General features: G+C 42.0%; 1 protein-coding gene across 1 annotated transcript in view; it reads right to left on the bottom strand.

Annotated features, from left to right (window-relative positions):
- LOC122804304 (E2F associated phosphoprotein) overlaps window positions 1–20,847 on the bottom strand; it is a 600,524-nt gene that overhangs the window by 311,696 nt on the left and 267,981 nt on the right. Inside the window, exon 4 of the mRNA XM_044074094.1 lies at window positions 13,860–13,968. Within this exon, the coding sequence (XP_043930029.1) occupies window positions 13,860–13,968 (109 nt within the window). The remainder of the gene's footprint in view (window positions 1–13,859; window positions 13,969–20,847) is intronic.

Here is a 20,847-nt window from a genome sequence, read left to right as displayed (position 1 = left end):
CTAGCCAAAAAGGTACCCTGGCTTTCACCACCCAAGAAAATTATTTTCCTGTGCCCCTGTCGAGCAGATCCACAGAAGTGATCCCCAGGGTGAAAGTACAGTTTTGTACCTACCATAAATGCAGATGTTCGAGTGCTAATACAGCTGCAGTCATAACAGATGGGTTCCCCTGCCATCAGGCGGGTCCTCGGTCAGCCGAATTCCAAAGTCTAGGTCCGGCGTCGGTTGTCGTCGCTTCTTCCCTGACGTCAGTGCGACAGGGGTATAAAGGAACCAGCCGACGCCATTTTCTTCAGTTTTTCTTGCCCCAGATGTCAGGTGCCCCCAGAAGGAAGGCAATACATAAATTTGTGTAATAATGCAGTGCAATATAATTAAAATACAGTAGTTGCAAGCAAATACATCATAAATGAATACCCCAATCAGGTTGTATGAGGATGTGTTAGCCTATAGGCCTGTCCCAAGAGGGGAAGGAGGGAGGGAAACCTGGACTGCAGCTGTATTAGCACTCGAACATCTACATTTATGGTAGGTACAAAACTGTACTATGTTCATCGTGCATACAGCTGCAGTCATAACAGATGGGTAGAATCCCAAAGCTAAGAAAGGGGTGGTAGGCACTAGGAGGAACTAGAAGGAGCCAAAATGCCCTGCAAGACTGCAGTGGCAAAGCCTGCTCTGGATTTGGAGTATAATGGTAGGTTGTAGTGCTTGGAGAAGGTATGCACAGAACTCCAAGTGGCTGCTTCCAAAATATCCTTGGTAGGAACTCCTCTGAGGAAAGCTGCAGAGGTGGCTGTGGCCCTGGTGGAATGAGTTCTAATGCCTGTAGGTACAGTTTTGCCATGAAAGGAATAGCAAAAGTGTATGCAGTGGGCTATCCATTTTGAGATTGTCTGTATGGAAATTGGCTTTCCTTGAGCTCCTACAGCATAGGACACAAAGAGCTGTTCTGATTTCCTGAAAGGCTTTGTTCTGTCCAAATAATAACGCAGTTGTCTGTGGATGTCCAAGGAATGTAGCAATCTCTCCCCTTTGTTTTGAGGATTAGGGTAAAAAGTAGGTAAATGTATGGCCTGATTTAAAGCTACCCTGGATACCACTTTAGGCATAAAGGACGGGTTGGTTCGTAAGGAAACTCTGTCCTGATGGAAGATGATAAAAGGCTGGACAGCCATGAGAGCCTGTAGTTCTGAAACTCTACGAGCTGAGGTGGTAGCCAGAAGGAAAGCTGTTTTCCAGGACAAATATTGCAAATCTGATGAGGCAGCTGGCTCAAAGGGAGGCAAGGTCAATTTTTCCAGAATGAAATTAAGATCCCAAGCAGGTATTGGTTGTTTCCTTGGAGGTCTTAGATTCTTAACCCCTCTGAGGAACTGTCTTAAAAGAGGGTGAGAGAATAAAGGTGGATCAGTGTTGTATTCTGCAGAAATGGCTGAGGCATGGATTTTGATGGAGGAGAATGAAAGTCCACTGCTTAGCAGCTCAGCCAAATATTGTAGTATTTGAGGTAAATTCAGTTTTCCAGGATCCTGGCCCTTTTTCTGATTCCAGACACAAAACCGTTTCCATTTCGCGGAGTAAGCTTTTCTAGTTGATGGCCTTCTGGCCTCCAAAATGACATCCTGCACCTCCTTGGAGAGTAGGGCCTGTTGTGATGCTAAGGAATCTTCCACGCGGCTAGATTGAGTGTTTTTAGCTGGCTGTGAAGAGTTTTGAAGCTGTGCTGAGTCAGAAGAAGAGGCATTAGAGGCAGGGTCCATGGTGGGGAATGCGTCAGGCTCCTCAGGAGTGGGTACCAGTGTTGCCTTGGCCAGTCCGGAGCAATGAGAATCATCTTTGGTCTGTCTGCTCTGGTTTTCAATAGGACTTTGGGCAACAGAGGAAGAGGTGGGAAGGCATAAACTGTCATTGATGTCCAACTGAAAGAGAGAGCGTCCACACTCCAGGCCTTTGGATGGAAAATCCTTGAGCAGAATTTTGTCAATTGGTGATTTTTGTGGGAGGCAAAGAGATCTATGTCTGGCCTTCCCCATTCTTGGATTATTTCTGTAAAAACTTTTGGATGCAATTTCCACTCGTGTGGATCTGTCATATTCCTGCTTAGGTTGTCTGCCAGTGTGTTTTCCTTGCCTGGCAAGTACTGTGCTTGTAGTTCCATTTGTAAGTCCATGGCCATGTTCCAAAGTGACATGGCCAGTCTGCATAGGGGGTAAGAATGTGTTCCTCCCTGTTTGTTTATGTACCACATAACTGTGGTGTTGTCCGTTCTTATCAATAGTTGACCTGGTTGTAGAAGGTCCTTGAAAGCTATTATAGCATTTATTACTGCTAGCATTTCCTTTTGATTGATGTGAAGGTGCTTTTCTTTTTGGGACCATTTGCCCTGAATGCACCGATCTGTCATGTGCGCCCCCCAGGCGTAGTACAAGGCGTCTGTTGTGATGACTTGATTTGCTTGAGGCTTGCTGAATGGAAGACCTATGTTTGTTTGACAGGCTTGAGCCCACCACAAAAATTCCTTTTGCAGACATGGAATTAGTGGTATTATTGTTTCCAAGCTGTGGCTGTATTGAGACCATATGTTTTTCAGGTACCATTGTAGTTTCCTCATATGCAGCTTTGCACATGGGATTAGTAAGATGCAAGATGCCATGAATCCCAGAGCCTGCAGGATTTTCCTTGCAGTCAGCCTGGTGCAATTTCCTAGTGTTCTGAAGTATTGAATTAGTTGCCCCTGCTTCTCTGGCGTGAGGTAGGCCATCTGGGTGTTTGTGTCCAAATTGGCACCCAGGAAAATTATCTTCCGAAAGGGTATTAGCCTTGATTTCTTTTTGTTGACTGTGTATCCCAGAGAGTTCAACAACATTATTACATAAGCCAGATGTTTCAGAAGAATGTGCTTGCTGTCCGCTTGGATCAGGCAGTCGTCCAAATAGGGGTATATTTGTATCCCTTGAAGTCTGCAGTAGGCAATTACTGATGCCCGGCATTTCGGGAATACTCTGGGCGCAGTAGATAAGCCAAAGGGCAATGCAGAGAATTGATAATGGGTTGAACCTGCAAGAAATCTGAGGTACCTTCTGCAATTTTGTCTGATTGGGACATGCAGGTATGCCTCCTTGAGGTCCAATGTTACCAGCCAAGACTCCTTGCCCAGCATGGGAAGAAGTTGCTGTAGAGTGAGCATCTTGAATTTTGGTACGAGTAGAAATGTGTTTAGGATGGATAGGTCCAAAATAGGTCTCCAATCTTTTCCCTTCCTTGGTACCAGAAATAGCCTGGAATAAAAACCTTGACCTTGTTCGTGCGTAGGTACCTCTTGAATAGCTTTCATGTTTATGAGATCTGTAATTTGCCTTTGTGCCTCTGCCCTTTGATTGTGTGGCAGGTTTGGCATGCCTCTCATTTTTGGAAGGGTGTGAAAATGGAATTTGTAGCCTCTGTTTATAATGTCCAGGATCCATTTGTCCTTTGTGACAATATGCCAATTTTTTGAAAATAATGCCAGCTTTCCTCCTAAGGGGGCTGTCATTTGAGACTTGCTTGGCATGCAAAGGGGAAAGTCATTGGGTTTGCTTTCTGAAAGATTGCGAGTTATCCTCACCACCTCTTTGTGTAGGAGCTTGCCATTGTCTGCCTCTATACGATCCTTCGGATTGTCCTCTTCCCCTCGGGCGCCTGTATCTGCCTCTTTGGGGTCTGTCCATGGCAGGAAAGGACCAGTTTTTGGAAGGCCAATTTCTACTAAAACGGGGGGGTTGTACCTGTAGAAAATCTTTCACAGTTTGCATTGATTTAGCCTTTTCCTCCATTTTCCTTAATACCTCCACAGCATTAGCACCAAACAGTACATCCTTTTGAAGAGGGGCGTCCAGTAATTTAGCTTTAACATGATCAGGCAAGGCTTGTTCCTTGAGCCAGGCATGCCTACGTATGACTGATCCTGTAACAGCAGCTCTACATGAGGCCTCTAGAGCATCAAAACCACATTGTAAGGTATGCTTACCCACTTGTTCTGCACTATGCATCAAATCCTGCAACTCCTTCAAGTCTGGTTGTTCAGGTTGTGACATTTTACTTTTCAATTGTGATAGCAAAAACTGTTGGTATTTTAGCATATGGAACTGACAGTTTAAGGCCCTCATGGATAAGGTAGCCTAGGTATATACCTTTTTTCCCCACCTTTCTAAGGATCTGGAGTCTCTCTCGGAAGGTAATGGATTTTTAGCAGTGGAGGCCTTAACTCCCTTGGGGCCCTGTGAGATGGTTTCTGGGTCAGCAGCATGGCTTTTGTATAGAAGTTGGTGTGAGTCAGGAACCCTGTAGTACCTGTCAGGCTTAACTGGAGCTGGAGGTAGAGAGTCCGGGTTAAGGCAGGCCTCCGAGTAAACATCATCTAGGATGTTCAAGGCAGGAGGTATAGCCAGAGGCCTGTGTTGAGGTAGCAAGAGAAATTCCCTAAGCCTTTTCTTGGAATCTGAATAATCTTGGCCTTCCCAGTGGAAGTGTTCCCTTAAGGTATGCAAAGTTTCCCCAAATGAGTAATCCTCAGGGGTGGATACAGAAGGGATGGACTCCTCCGCATCAGAGTCTTCAAAAGGGGAGTAAGAATGTTCCTGATCATCAGAGTGCTCTGAAATAATGGAGCCCTGATCAGAAGAGGGGGAATCTTCCTCCACTCTGGGCCTTTTGTCCGATGGGGGCTGAGAACCTCTGATAAGAGTAATTAAATCCTCAGCCATTTTAAGCATCTGTTTCTTAGGCATGGGGCCTGTAGATGGGCCCTGTGTAGCTTGTCTCTTAGAGTGCAAGGCTGCTTTAGACTTAGTGAAAGCCTTGATGGAGAAAGAAGAGGAAGGTCTGAAGACACCTTGAGTGGAGGTGGACCTGTCCACATTCTGAGTTTCAACGCCAAGAGTGGCTTCGGTATCTGTAGTCAGGGTGTGGGCCGAGGAGCCTGCGATCTCGGGCACAGGAGACACCGCCAAAGAAGTGTCGTCGGTAGTCAGGGGCTGCGTAGGCACCTCGCTGAGAACCGGACCACGTGTAGTCGGCTTAGGCGTGGTGTCGGTAGAGGCCGCGGACCTCGTGTGTCGGTCCTTATCTTTGCGTTTTTTAGACAAAACTGGAGTCTGAGTATCCGACGACATAATATAATTAAATGCTTTCCCAAAATAATGCTGGGCGAACTCCGCCCGACGCTTAATGGTGTGCTTGTTGAATGTAGCACAAAAGCGACAGACCGAGACGTCGTGGTCTGGTACTAAACAAGGTATACAGAGGGACTGGAAATCCTTATGCGGTATTTGCTTCCCACAAGAAATACAATTATTAACTCTGTCTGACATCGGTCTGAGGCAAGAAAAGTTTCCCCAATGGGGTACTTAGCTTTCAAGAAGACTTCGGTTTCCAAATTTTCGTAATCTCAGGAGCTGGCCGACCGGCACTTGCGAACTGCTTCTGCTTCGGGCACCGCGCGGCAAGAAAGACTGAAGAAAATGGCGTCAGCTGGTTCCTTTATACCCCTGTCACACTGATGTCAGGGAAGAAGCGACGACAACCGACGCCGGACCTAGACTTTGGAATTCGGCTAACCGAGGACCCGCCTGACAGCAGGAGAACCCATCTGTTATGACTGCAGCTGTATGCACGATGAACATTTTCCTATTTCCAAACCAATCATCAACATTTTTCTTGAAGAGTACAAATGATGAGCTTTGTTTGATATAGATAGGTAGTCTGTTCCAGAGTATGAAAAGTCTCTGGGACAGGAATCTATCCCTCCAACATGTTCTGTTTATTGTGGTGACAAGGTTTAGGTCCATAGAGCATGTAGCTCGGAGGGATTGGGATTTCTTTAAGTGGAGCATGTCCAACAGCTCTGGGTTTGTCATAGCTTTGTATGTTAAGCAGAGATCACCTCTGAGTAGGCAATATGCAACGGAGTAAAGCTGGAGTTTTTTGAGACTGTCTGTCTAGGGCATCTGTTTGAGGCCGGTAATCCTCTTTGTGAGGTATTTCTGCGGCCTTTCCAGTTGTTGTAGATGTCTTGTGAGGTACATACCAAAAGGGGAATTATACTCTATAATGGGTCTAATGAGTGACGAGTAGAGGGGAACAATGACCTCTTTTTTCCTGGATGAGAAACCTTTTGTGATGAGGTGTGCCACGTAGAAGGATTTCCTGACTACTGTGGCAATGTGATTATCAAAGGAGAGACTACAGTCCACTTGTGTCCCAAGGTCTCTTATCATACTTCTGGTGTTAAGTAGACTACCGCCTATGTGGTAGCTCATGGGTAAAGAGTTTTTACCAAAGGGGATGACAATGCACTTTTTGGCATTGAGCTTGAGGCCATGGCTTTGACACCAGGCATCTGTCTCAGTGAGGCCCTTTTGTAGGATGTTCACATTGTTATAAGTTTTGATTACGGCTCCTAGTTTGCAGTCATCTGCGAACTTCATTAGCCAAAGACCTTCTGTGTTAGCCTGTACTTCAGAGAAGCAGATACCAAACAGGAGAGGACCCAAGACTGAACCCTGTGGTACTCCACTTGTCACTGGTCTGAAGTCGGATTTGGAGTCTACTACTTTCAATGTGGGTTCTGTCAGTGAGCCAGTTGGCAACCCATCTTGTGACATAAGGATTTATACCTAGTTTAGTGAGTTTATCCATAATTCCAGAGTGGGGGACAGTGTCGAAAGCCTTGGCGAGATCTAGATAGGCTGTGTGGACCACCTTACCCTCATCTATGGCTTTGGTGACTGCTTCAAAGAAGTCTATCACGTTTACGAGACATGATCTGCCTTTTACAAACCCGAACTGGGTGGGGTACAGAGTTTGGAGATTACCAATGTCTTTGTTTATAAGTTCCATGATGATACATTCTATTGCCTTGCAGACCAGGCTCGTCAGGCTAATGGGGTTGTAGTTCCCAGAGTCCGTGTTGGCTCCCCCTTTGTGAAGTGGGATAACCGTCGCTGTGCGCCATTCAGTGGGCACAAAGCCTGAGGTGAGGCTATAATTGAACATGGAACTTAGGTGGGGTGCCAGTTCGTTCTGTAGTTCGTGTAGAACGCAGCCTGGGATGTTGTCAGGCAGACGTGCCATTTTGAGAGAACAGCCAGAGTGTTAACATGTATGAGTGTAGAAGTCTGTTTATAAATTTATTTATAAATTTATTTAGTGTAAGTTACAAAACCTCATTCCTGATGTGTTTGGGTGTAATAAAGCTACTTGAACTAAACCCACAACTGTTTGTCTGTTTTATCCTGACCGGACGAGCGAATATTTTCCTCCACCAGGAGTTAAAAAATGGCATTTAGTTCTACATCTTCCTCTCCGATTGTAAAGCAGACTGGGGGTGTTTCTGCCTTTCCTCTGACCAACAATATTGATAATCTTATCTTGTAACCTAGTCCAGGTTGAAAATGTGCAAACAGCAGCACTGATTTGAGTGTAGCACCCATTAAATATTTGCTGTTTTAAAAACTGCTATCTAGAGAAGCGTTTATCATCAAGCAAAGCTGTTTTTATTTGCCTAGGTTGTCTTAAAATCCAAATGTGTTTTGAGGGCATACTTCCATTTTGATCCTTATCTCATGCCCATTGTGTGCTTTAGCATGCTGGAGTTATTGGAATAGAGGGCATCTGGGAAAACTAAGCTCCTGAACACCTTATCGCTCCACCAAAATGTTGGGAGTTATTAGATGATTTCACTCCAATGAGTTTCTAAAATATGCTGAAAACTGCTATGACTCTCAGACTGTTGGGTTCCTTCATTATGCAGGCTTCAAACTATCAAGCTATGTGTTTTTAGGTACAGTATGCTGCAGCCTTTAGTTATTTTTGAATGCAGTGATGTGCAAATCAGTATCAGTCTATTTCATTGTAAGCCTCCACATTGTATTAGCTGACTTGTCTTCAACTTGTTGTCATCCTTCCTGAAACTGAACTGAAAAACAAAGAACTCCATGGCTCCATGCTTTCACTGCTTTAAACTGCAAACGCATTATTGTAGCACCGGTCTGCACCAGCTAGGGGTGTGTGTGTGTGTGTGTGTGTGTGTGTGTGTGTGTGTGTGTGTGTGTGTGTGTGTGTGTGTGTGTGTGTGTGTGTGTGTATGTAGTTAACTAATATAGGGACTATTCCTACACTGTTTTAGTCAGTTTTTGTGAATTAATTGGGACGGGAAGGTTGTCTTTTTTTACTGATGCATACAGTGCACCCTCTACTTGTGCATACTTGAAACTACTGGGATGGATCGCTGGGGGAAATATTTCCTTTTTGTGCTTGTGCATACTTGAAACTACTGAGGGGATGAATTACTGGAGGAAATGTTTCTTTTTGGTGCTTGTCCATACTTTAAACTACTTCAGTTGGTATCCCACAATTCCATTGGAGTGGGTGGGGTTACATAATTATGTATGTAAATTCTATGTTAAACAGCATACAGATTTTTGGCCAGTTGTACTTATTTTTCATGGATCTTTGTCCAGATTTTTGATGTTTCCAGGTTGAGAGGTATGGTTAATCAACTCCTACAAACCTTGCAGCAGCATGTAAAATGTACAAAATGTATTAAAAAAATAGTAAAAATCTACAGTATCTTTTTTTGAAGAGATGCAAAAATACTGAACTATGAAAATTCTCTTTGTACTTGTTGGTGGAGTTTTACTTCTAATAATTTCTTTACTTAGACTCCAGCAACCCCCCTCTCAAAGGTAAGGGCTATGAAAACACTTAAATAAACACGCACAGTTAACTGGCTAACTTCTAGGAAATTACAAAAACAAACAACAAAACAATAAATAATAACTGAAGTATATTGTGGGGAGAAAAAAAAAACTTAAGCGTTGAATTAAATTTCAGGTCAGAGTGGACTTTTCCTTTTAAATTTGCTGTGTATGATTTTGTTCATTAACACATTTATTTATTTATTTTACTTTATTTTGTTGACCGGGATAGTCTGACTGGATATATGTCCATTTTCAGCAGAGGCCCAGGGGAGAAAATCTCCACATAACACATACAGAACATAACAGATGCAAGTCAAACATATTTACAAAGCCCTCTAGTAGGTACTCACAATATACACAGTGTGTAATAGAATACAAAAACAATCACTTCTTTGGATGGATAGGTGTTCTCAACATATGATGCTTATAATTTATATTTAAAATCTGGGTAACATTGCCATTTATTCTGATGATCTCTTTCATAATTTAAGATAAATGCCCTCATTCTAAGTTTTATATTGTCAGTATTTCATTCCTAGTAATTGCCTTTTAATTTTGTGTTTTTTTTTTTTTTACACCTTGAATTCTGACGGGCCGGATTTTTGTAGATTTTGGATTCTTTTTTTCAGTACTGAAATGCTGTGGATTCACCTGACACTTTTACCTGGTTTAAGTCAGTTATCTCTACACAGCCTTCTTAATGTATTCTGTAAAGCTGTGTGTATTCTTAACTGTTGTGCCATCCAGTTTGACTGCAGGTCATTGTGAAACTGGGAGTAACAGACACAGTGGTATTAATTCAGTGACACCAGTCACTCCTCATTCTAACAGTGAAGGACAGGCTCTAAAAATTAAATTCAACTCATTACTAGAGGACTGCTTTGATCCCATAACATGGAGGCAGGGTAACATTATGCAAGGATACAGCTGAGAACTACAGGCCAATCAGTCTTTTATTTTTCCAAATGCTTTGAGAGATGTCTATTAACTCTGTTACAGAGTAACACCTACTACTGTAATTACATCACCATAACTCAGCATAGTTTTATGCAAGGCTGTTCTACCCCATCATGCCTGGCCTAGGAATATGGAGATCAGCACTGCTACTGTATGTCTGGAGCTTACTAAGGCCTTTGACAATTTAACACATTATTGACTGTCTTATGGAACATGACTTTAATCCATATGTGGTTAACTGGATGACTTCTTGGTTCTTAGACAGAAAGCAATGCGTCTGCCTTTACAGGCACTCATATGAGTACAGTCCAGTCTGTTCTTGTCTGCCACAGGGGTCAGTGCCCCGTCTTTTATTGCTTAATACTGTCGTCTCATGTTTGCACATGTCATCTAAGTTCAATACTGTAAGACATGCAGATGATCTTAAAATTGGTGTGGTTATTTGGGAGAAAGACTCCCTGCTAATAAATAATTATCTAATCTGCATTATACAATGGAAACTCTGATTGGCTAATCCAACCACCGTGCATATTATAAATCCAACATAATAAAGTAAAGAAGTCTGGCCGCTAACATGTCATGCTGCAGCAACTTGTAACGAAAAGAACCGAACGAAAAACACATTACCGGCACACTTTAATAAATCAAAACTCCTGTCCAACTCCAAAGTGCATTTAAGCATTAAAAACAAAACAAAAAAAAAACAAAAAACAAGCTAATAAAACGAAAAAAAAGTTTAAAAAACACATCACACCCAGTACCCACACATGAAGCACACAGTAACTCTTCTGCTTACAACACAATACCGGCAACCACAAAAGACATTCACATTCCTGTAATACTGCAAATACAGTAACTGCTCTGCTTTATATAAAACTGTATATTTTCCAGGGAGTGTACCTTAACTAACTTAAATGCAAAGGTGGCAGTAATGCGGTATGTGCTTCCAGTAATTGATTTTTTTTTTTTTAAAGGAGCACTGCACAAGCACTGATTTTTGCATGTAACTGTCGAGACAGACAAGAGACGGGGATAGTCATTATGGTTTCCTAAGCCTGATGAATCTGTAAATTGGTCATTATTTCGCGGCATGACTGCTGCCCAGTTAACTGGGAAGATAAACTAAAAAAAGTTAAGCTAAAAGCATTACTGTAAAACATACCACTTTCCTGCAGATAGAAAACATCAAAGAACAGTATAGACACCACATTAAGTACCACACTCCCCTGTTTAATCACACCCCTTCAAAAGCATAATAACTTGTATTTAAATTAAAGACAAATTAAAAGACAAATAAAATAAACAGTAAACATGAACTAAAAAACGTGGACTATTTTATCTCATAAAAAGTGGAAGAATACAGACTAATGAAAACAAAAACCTAAATAACAGCAACACAAACATAACACAACACAAAACTAACACCATTGTATAATAGCAATAACCCACAGCTGGGTGTGGGTAATGCTGGATTTACCCACAATTGGCTTTGTTTGTCACTTGGGCTTCGCCCTCGTGACCAAACCACACCAACCATGGGTAAATCCAGCATTACCCACACCCAGCCGTGGGTTATTGCTTAATTATGCAATGGCTTAGGGACAAGGGTTTATGTCTAAACAACAACAAATGCAAGATTATGCACGTTGGCACAGAGTGTATCATTAGACCTATTGTTCTGGACAGTAAAAACCTGGAAGAGGTTGCCTGTATAAAGAAAATGTCTATTATCATTATTAGAACATGTACTTCAGTGCTAATGAAGATATTGTCAGAACTAGGGTGATGAAGTAAGCAGTGCTCTTGTATAAATGGATGACTACTATTTCATATAATGTTCTACTGCGCTTATTCATTTATATTAGTCCAATTATAGAGTACAACTCCTCTTTTAGTAGTTACTCCAAAAGGAATCCTGCTTTCTTTGGAATGTGTCCAGAGAAAATTTATTAAGAAAATCCCAGTATGTAAGAGTGTCCTATTAAGACTGAGTTATCAGTTTCTGTTTATTTTCTTTATTTCACACCATATATGTACATGGAAAATTTTTTTAGCACATCAAGCTTTAAGAAATAAAGTAATTCTGACTTGAAAGAGTTGACAGTTCCATGGATATGCATACTACAAATATCACTTATTAACTCTACACTTTTGTGAAACAATTTTATCTCTGTGGAATTGTAAGATACTGGAATGAGTTTCCATTAACTGAATCAATAAACATATTTAAAGATGCTTTAAATATGTTTATTGATTCAGTAGATCTGGTATGGGAAATAGGAAATTCACCCCAGGGATCACCTCTGTGGCTTTGCTCAACAGGGGCACAGGAAAATAATTTTCTTGGGTGGCGAAAGCCAGGGTACCTTTTTGGCTTGGCTTGTATAGGCCCTAGGGCCGATAGCCTAGTACCTACCTATGAACCTATGAATAAACATACTTGAAGATGTTTTGGATTCTTGGACTGGTTCTCAAGAGTTCAGTGCTAAAATCCTGGAGGCAGTGTTCTGATTTAGTCTGCAGGGGCCTGAAAAAAGAAAATCACCAAAGTATGAAACTGTCTCTTATAAGCCATTGTGGCAAGATCACATATGCCATTTTTCAAGTATTAAGCCGTGTTTACTGGGCTCTCCCTTTCTTACCAATTGGTGTTATACAAAGCAACAATTTGTCCTATAAAAATGTTACATTATATATAACATTGTAAGAAAACATTAAAATCTGCTGATGCCCATGTATTACAGGCAAATATACAAACATACATCTACAACAATAGAAATAACAGTTTCTTTCCTGTAATGACTCAACATCATGCCCAAAAATGTTTTTTTCCATCTTGGATGGCCTTCCAAGATAAAATACCCAATACTGCAATCACTTTCTATATAGCCAATGCGATGAAAGCCCCTGGGGGACTACAAGGGAACCCAACTGCTGTTATTTGCGAAATCTCCCATTCCACAGGCTTTATAAAATCCTCTTTACACTCCTTTTCCACACATTCCTTTTGTAATACAGAAAGCTCTTAATTTAGCAAGAGTGAATATTTATAAATAGAATCCAACCTTTCAATGCTAATTACAACAGAAACTGTTGAAAATTCTTAGGGGATGAATGCAATCAGCTATAAAGTGTCTACATGGTGACATCACTGGCATTTGGGCAAAGATTAAGCAAGTTCTTGAGTGGTAGGTGGCTGTACACTTTTTTTATTTTAACCTTTTCTTATGTGGATGTGTCTCTTGCTAGTTAACAAGCAGTTTGTGAATGTCAGGAGAATTCAGTCTTTGCTACTCCCTCCTGTAGTCAACAATCACAGTGTCTCTGCAACTTTATGAGGCATGCCACTTGCTGGAGCCCTAGTGGAAAAAATGTCTTTTAAGTACCACACCTGACAGAAGTATAGGATGACCCCACATAAATAATTCAGAATTGTGTTTATCTGCTTAAGCCAGAGTTCCTCATGGTTACTGAAACATTCAAATCCTACTGACTCAGGACCTTTCTTAGGCCACCTGGCTAATTTTTTATTTTTTTTTTTTAAAGAAGGGAATTCTTTGTTCAAAAAAATAACTGTTATTATTGGTTCCAGATAAAAAAGGCAGACACAAACTGTTTCTTCTGGATGAACGTCTCTCTACCAATACAACAGGAAAAAAACGCAAGTCCACCATCAAAAAACGCAAAATTAACAACAACAGATCTATATCAATTCCAAAGACCAAGCCAGTAAACAAAGTCAAAACACTGGTGGGACAAGCAGAAAGTAATCAGAACAACAAAAAGGTTGCACCATTCATCCAAGACACTTCTACGCAATTCCAGACTTGAGTGCTTCCCATCTTTCCATTCTACTTACTCCCTGAGGGTTAACAGACTCAGTGGACAGTAGCAAATAAGTAACTCGTACAGAGGTTTACATGTACTCTGAACAAATTATGATGATCAGTAAATCAAAGCATGAACTAATAAAAATATTGGTGCTGCAAACTTAATGTAAGCCATCACAATGAAGGTCAGATTAGATTTCGTAAGATTTTCTTTTTCAATTCACTCAGTTTTTGTTCCCTGTATTATTGACCTCTTCCACCTTCTTGCCAACAACCCATGTACCATCTCCAGGGACATGTTTCCAGGAAGCAACATATAAAGTAAAAGTACCTTCTCCTGTGGGCATCGACCCAAGCTTGGTCCTCATCATCTGCATCCGGATCATATAACAGTTCATCATTGGTAAGAACTCTGTGCTTTCGCTTAGTCTTTTTCTTCACTAACAAATAAAAGATGCATAACTTATTACAAAGCACTTCTGTTAACACAGTCCAGAGATGTGAAGTCCAAGAAACTAAGACAGGCAATCCAAAGTTAAAATTCTTGTCAAGAATGCTGCCTACTAATGTCAAAGTATAAACAAGGGTTTTTTCTAACAGAAGAAATTTATATCACACATCAAAACAAGAGTCCAGCAATGTATTAACTACACGCCAACATAATTACAGCCTTGATAAAATGCCAATAGGATTTAAATAGCATTCCATCACAACGGCTGAAATGAGAGACAAGATACAGAAAGTACAGTTGTGTACACTTACCATAAATGTAGTTGTTTGAGTGTATTCACTGTTGCAGTCATTACATTTGGGTAATCTACTGGCAGGTTGCCCTCAGTCGGCCTGAACAACCAAGTCTTGGGTCCTGCGTCGGTTGCTGTCTCCTCTTCCATGATGTCAGGTCGTCAGGGGTATAAAACATGCAGCCGACGCCATTTTATTCAGTTTTTCTTGCCCCAGATGTCAGGTGCCCCCATAATGGGAAGCAATTATATACAAAAGGTATAGATAGGGGGATGGTGGGTGGGTAACCCAGACTGCAACAGTGAATACACTCGAACATCTACATTTATGGTAAGTGTACACAACTGTACTATGTTCTTCGTGTTTCACTGTTGCAGTCATTAGATTTGGGTAGAATCTCAAAGCTATGGATGGGAGGATGGAACTAAACAGCATTAGGAGTGGCTATAAGACCCTGCAGGACTGCAGTGGCAAAGCCTGCCCTGGATTTGGAGAAGAGAGGCAAATGATAATGCTTTGTGAAGGTATGAACAGAGCTCCAAGTAGCAGCTTCTAGAATGTCTTTGGTTGGAACCCCTCCGAGAAAAGCTGCTGAAGTAGAGGCAGCCCTGGTGGAATGTGATCTGATCCCCTTGGGCACAGGTTTACCATGGTGCAAGTAGCAGAAACGAATGCAGTGGCTTATCCACTTAGAAATAGTCTGATTTGATATAGCCTTCCGCTCTGACCCTACAGCAAATGCTACCAGTAGTTGCTCAGACTTTCTTAGAGATTTGGTCCTGTTTAAGTAGAATCTTAGTTGTTTGTCAACATCCAGTGAATGCAGAATCCGCTCCCCCTTGTTCTGCGGATTTGGATAAAATGTTGGCAGATGAATGGTCTGGTTAAGAACCACACTGGATACCACCTTAGGCATAAAAGAAGGATTGGTCCTGAGGGACACCCTGTCCGGGTAAAATGTAATAAAAGGCTCCACTACCATGAGAGCCTGTAGTTCTGAAACCCTTCTTGCTGAAGTGACTGCCAAGGGAAAAGCTGTTTTCCAAGATAGAAATTTTATATCCGCAGTAGCTGCTGGTTCAAAAGGAGGCAGGGTGACTTTTTCCAGCACAAAATTGAGGTCCCATGCAGGAATTGATGATCTTCTGGGAGGCCTTACATTTTTGGCCCCTCTAAGATACTGTTTAAGCAGGAAGATAAGAAAAGAGGGGAGGCTCTGTGTTGTAATGAGCCGAGATGGCAGAGGCATGGATTTTTATTGAAGAGAAAGATAGGCCCTTGTCAAGCATCTCAGTCAAATATTGTAAAATCTGAGGGATATTGGGCTTTGCTGTGTCTGTTCCTTGTGCTTGGGTTCCAACCACAGAATCTCTTCCATTTATCAGCATAAGATTTTCTAGTACTTGGCTTTCTGGCTTCCAAAATGACATCCATCACAGATTTACTGAGAGGTGTTGTTTGAATAATTAATTGATCAGCCATGCTGCAAGATTCAGAGTTTGGAGCTGAGTGTGCAGAATTTGATTGTTCTGCTGATACAGTAGATGAGGTATTTGAGGCAAGTACCATAGAGGAAGTTGAGACATATTCCTTAGAAGTGGGTACCAGTGCTGGAGAGGCCAGTCCGGAGCAACTAGGATAATTTTTGTTTTTTCCTGTCTGACTTTTAGTAAGACCTTGGAGAGTAGAAGCAGCGGGGGAAAGGCATAGACTGATAGGTTTTTCGAGCTGAAGGAGAGGGCATCCATTTTCCATGCTTTTTTGTGATGAGTTCTTGTGCAGAATTTGTTCAACTGATAATTTTGGGGAGAGGCAAATAGATCTATGCCTGGGCTCCCCCATTTCTGTGTTAACATGCTGAAGATTTGTGGATCCAGTTTCCATTCGTGCGGGTCCATAAGATTTCTGCTTAGGTCGTCTGCCAGAGTATTTTGTTTTCCTGGCAGGAATTGAGCTTGAAGATGTATTTGGTAAGTCAAGGCTGTGTTCCACAAGGCCATGGCTAGTCTGCAAAGGAAGTAGGAGTGTGTACCCCCCTGCTTGTTTATGTACCACATAACTGTGGTGTTGTCCATCTTTATCAGTAGTTGTCCTGGATGAAGCAAGTCCTTGAAGGCTGTCAAGACATTCTGAACAGCTAGCATCTCTTTCTGGTTGATATGCAGATGCATTTGGTTTGGGCTCCATTTGCCCTGAATGCATCTCCCCGCCAGGTGGGCCCCCCAAGCATAGTCTGATGCGTCTGTAGTTAGGGTTTGGGTGGCAGGGGATAGAATGAATGACAGTCCCTTGTTTTGGTGACATGTCTCTGCCCACCAAAGAAACTCCTGTTGTAGGCAGGAAAGGAGAGGAATCATTGTTTCCAGACTGTGACAATGTTGACTCCATAAACTTTTTAGGTACCATTGAAGTTTTCTTATATGCAGTCTCGCATATGGAATTAGTAGAATGCAGGATGCCATAAACCCCAAGCCTGCAGAATTTGTCTTGCAGACAACTGGGTTTTTGTTGCCATTTGTTTGAAGTATGTTGTCAGTTGCCTTTGTTTGTCTGGTGTAGGGTAAGCCATCTGGGCAGTTGTATTCAAGCTTGCACCCAGGAATGTAATTATTTGTGAGGGTACCAGTTGTGATTTCTTTTCGTTTATGGTGTACCCTAGGCATGTTAGAAACCTTTTTACAAATGCCAGATGTTGAAGAAGAGTGTCCTTGTTTTCTGCTTGAATGAGACTGTCGTCCAGGTAAGGATAAACTTGAATGCTTCTTTGTCTGCAGAATGCAATTACTGGTACCAGGCACTTTGTAAAGACCCTGGGCACAGTAGATAAGCCAAAGCTCAGTGCAGAGAATTGGTAATGCAAAAAACCTGCTTTGAAGCGGAGGTATCTTCTGCATGATTCCCTTATTGGGATATGCAAGTATGCCTCTTTTATGTCTAGAGTTACTAACCAAACATTCCTGCCTAGCATAGGCAGTAGCTGTTGTAGAGTCAGCATTTTGAATTTTGGAATGTCCAGGAACGTGTTCAAAATCGATAAGTCCAGTACTGGACGCCATGAATTGTCTTTTCTGGGTACCAGGAAAAGTCTTGAATAAAAACCTTGTCCTTTTTCCTTTTCTGGTACCGGATGAATAGCCCCCATATCCATGAGGGACGTGAATTGTTTCTGGGCCTCTGCCCACTGGTTTTGTGGCAGATCAGGCCATCCGTTTGGAATTGGCAAAGTATGGAAATGAAATCTGTACCCCTGGGATACTATGTTTAATACCCACTTGTCCTGGGTAATTAACTGCCAATTTTGAGCATGAAGTGCTAGTTTTCCCCCCAAGAGGGCTGCCAAAAGGTAAGTGCTTGGTCACCGTAGAGGAAAGTCATTGAGACTGCTTACTGTAGGGTTGTGCTTTGTTTCCTCCAGTTTTGGAGGTGGAGGCACCCCATTGCTTTGACCTGTAAGAACCCTGGGATTGGTACCTGGAGCCTTTTGAACACCTGGATTTGCCTTGAGTGGCTCTGTTGGACATAGGAAAGGACCAATTTTTAGTAGGCCAGTGTCTACTGAACCTGGGTGGCTGCACTTGCAAGAAATATTTTACAGTTTGCATAGATTTAGCTTTGTCTTCCATTTTCTTGAAAACCTCTTCTGCCTTATTACCAAACAGAGTATCATGCTGCAAAGGGGCATCCAACAATTTAGCTTTAACATGATCAGGCAGATTTTGCTCCTTGAGCCAGGCATGCCTTCTAATCATAGATCCAGTAAAGACGGCCCTACAAGAGGCCTCCAATGAATCAAAGCCACATTGCAAAGTATGCTTTCCAACCTGTTCTGATGAATGCAATAATTCCTGTAACTCTATTTTCCACACAATCAGAAATCAACATCATTTTCTGTTTCAGTAAGCCCATAACATGCTGTTGATATTTAAGCATATGAAACTGGCAGTTTAAGGCCCTGATTGCCAAGGTTGCAGACGTATAAACCTTCTTTCCCCATCTATCCAGCACCCTGGAATCTCTGTCAGAGGGGGTAGGATTTTTGGCTGTGGAGGCCTTTACACCCTTGGGACCCTGAGAAATAGTCTCAGGATCAGCAGCAGGATTTTTGAATAGAAATTTGTGGGAGTCAGGAACCCTGTAATATCTGTCTGGCTTACTAGGAGCCGGAGGCAGGGAATCAGGAGCCATGCTTGATTCGGAAAACACATCATCAACAATGTCTAATACAGGAGGTATTGCCAAAGGCCTATGCTGAGGAAGAAGAAGGAAATCCCTAAGCCTCTTTTTTGATTCAGAGAAGTCCTGACTCTCCCAGTGAAAATGTTCCCTTAAAGTATGCAAAGTCTCTCCAAAAGAGTAATCCTCAGGAGGAGATGCAGATGGGATGGATTCCTCTGCATCAGAATCCTCATAGGGTGGAATAGAAAATTCCTGATCAGAAGAAATGGAAACCTGATCTGAAGATTCATAATCAGTGCCTTGCCTAGGCCTCTTAGCGGGGGGGGTTGGGAACCCCTGATCAAGGTAATTAAATCCTCAGCCATTTTGATCATTTGTTTTTTAGGCATAGGTGCCTGGGCACGTGGCTCATGCGTCAGTTTTTTAGACATAGAAGCTGTTTTTGACCTTGTTTTTGAGGCTGGCGTTGGTTTAATATAAAAATGATGAGGTCTGAAAACACCCTCAGAAGCCGATGCCTGCTCAGCGGCTCTGGACCCATCCAAGGGAGAGACATCCACGGGTTCAATACTCTGAGAATCTCACGGCATACCGGACTCCAAATGGGTCTCGGTAGAGGCCTGCGACTCAAAAGTAGCAGGTATCAGGGGCTGCGAAAGCGCCTCACTGAGGACCAGCGAACCGGCGACTGGCTTAGGAGAAGCTTTGTCATTGGCTTTGGACCTTGACGGTCTGTCTCTGTCATTTTCTTTGCGGTTTTTGTGAACTCTGGTAGTCAGATTGCTGACCGACGACATTTCAGGATAATTAAATCCTGAACCAAAATATTTAGAAGCAAAAATATACCGACGCTTAATAGTGCGTTGGTTAAATCTAGCACAAAACCGACAGCAAGGCACATTGTGATCTGGGCCTAGGCAAGGAATACAATACAAATGAAAATCCTTATGAGGTATTTGCTTCCCACAAGTAATGCAATTATTAACTTTTACTGACATCGGTAAGAAGCAAGAAAAAGTTTTCCCTACGGGGTACTTAGCTTTAGTTTGAAGACTTCAGTTCTGAAACTCGAATGAGAAAATTTCAGGAGTCGACCGACCGGCACTTGCAAACTGCTTCTGCTTTGGGCACCGCGGGGCAAGAAAGACTGAATAAAATGGTGTCGGCTGCATGAAGAGGAGACAGCAACTGACGCAGGACCCAAGACTGTTATTCAGGCCGACTGAGGGCAACCTGCCAGCAGATTACCCAAATGTAATGACTGCAACAGTAAAACACGAAGAACATCCATTAATTACTGTTAAGCATCATAAACATTTGGGGTGTTAGTTCTATGACGTGCAGCATTTCTCTCACCTATATACTACAGTTCTGCAAACAGGCTACCAAAAATGGGGACCATTCAGACAGTATGATTCAAGGTGGCTACACCAGACAGTAAGATTCACGTGCCTATAATTTCTCAGCTAGGTAAATGCTACAGCAAGAAGATCTATTATTCATTTAACAGGGTAAGCCCAGTAGGAAGAAGTATTTATTTTCCAGAACAGTTGTAGAGACAGAGGGTAATAATTACAGTTGCTGCACTTAAGCGTAGAGAGAAATTGTGCTGACGCCTTAGAGATACAGCTGTTCCTAAAGCAGCGGTCTTAATTAGTCTGAGAAAATAGTATGCAAATAAAGGTATAACAAGATGTAAATAAGGAATATGTGAAAAATATGAGACTAGGTTCTTATTGAAATTAGAAACTCTTCCCACCTTTGTGCAATTCATAGTTATCTTTTATGTATATCTGTGCTGTGTACATAAGGGATATAAAAAGCAAAGTCTTGCCTTTCCCATCAACCTTCCAATCTGCAGAGATGCTTGTTTTTGCTGCTGGCTCAGCTGTTTCTTATTCTGAGGTACTCGTCTCAGCCTGTGCAATCAGCAGCACTCGCCAGCCAGAAAATATTCCTTTCCACACACAATCATTACAATGGAGTTATGTTTATTTTATCATTCTTATGCTTTCATTTACCTTATTGCTGCTATGATTTTTGACAAAAATTGTCATTTGGCAGAAAAAACATCCTCCTTTGCAAGGTGTTGGTCCCTCACATGCTCAGTTGCTTATGGGGCACATATTAAAATGAAAAGTTCCTGAAAATCAAATACAGGTTCAATACAAACAGAATCAGTCAAGACAAAAATGTTATTACGGACAGCATAAAGAAAAGGCATAAGATGAGAATTCAGCAAAAGAATTAAAGTGAGAAAGGCCAAGTTAACTTCATAGCATAGAGTGATGGAGCCCTGATGATGACTTACATGACCTGGCTTAAATTAGCAGCCTGGATATTAAAGTCACCAGCTCAAGGGGAAGATAAAACGATAACATTCTGTCTGATTACCTCTC

This window comes from Protopterus annectens, chromosome 6.part0, assembly GCF_019279795.1.
Source record: "Protopterus annectens isolate FY-2018-M chromosome 6.part0, PAN1.0, whole genome shotgun sequence".
Lineage (NCBI taxonomy): Eukaryota > Metazoa > Chordata > Ceratodontiformes > Protopteridae > Protopterus > Protopterus annectens.
Note: the sequence above shows the minus strand (reverse complement) of the source record. Positions and strands in the feature narration are given on the sequence as shown.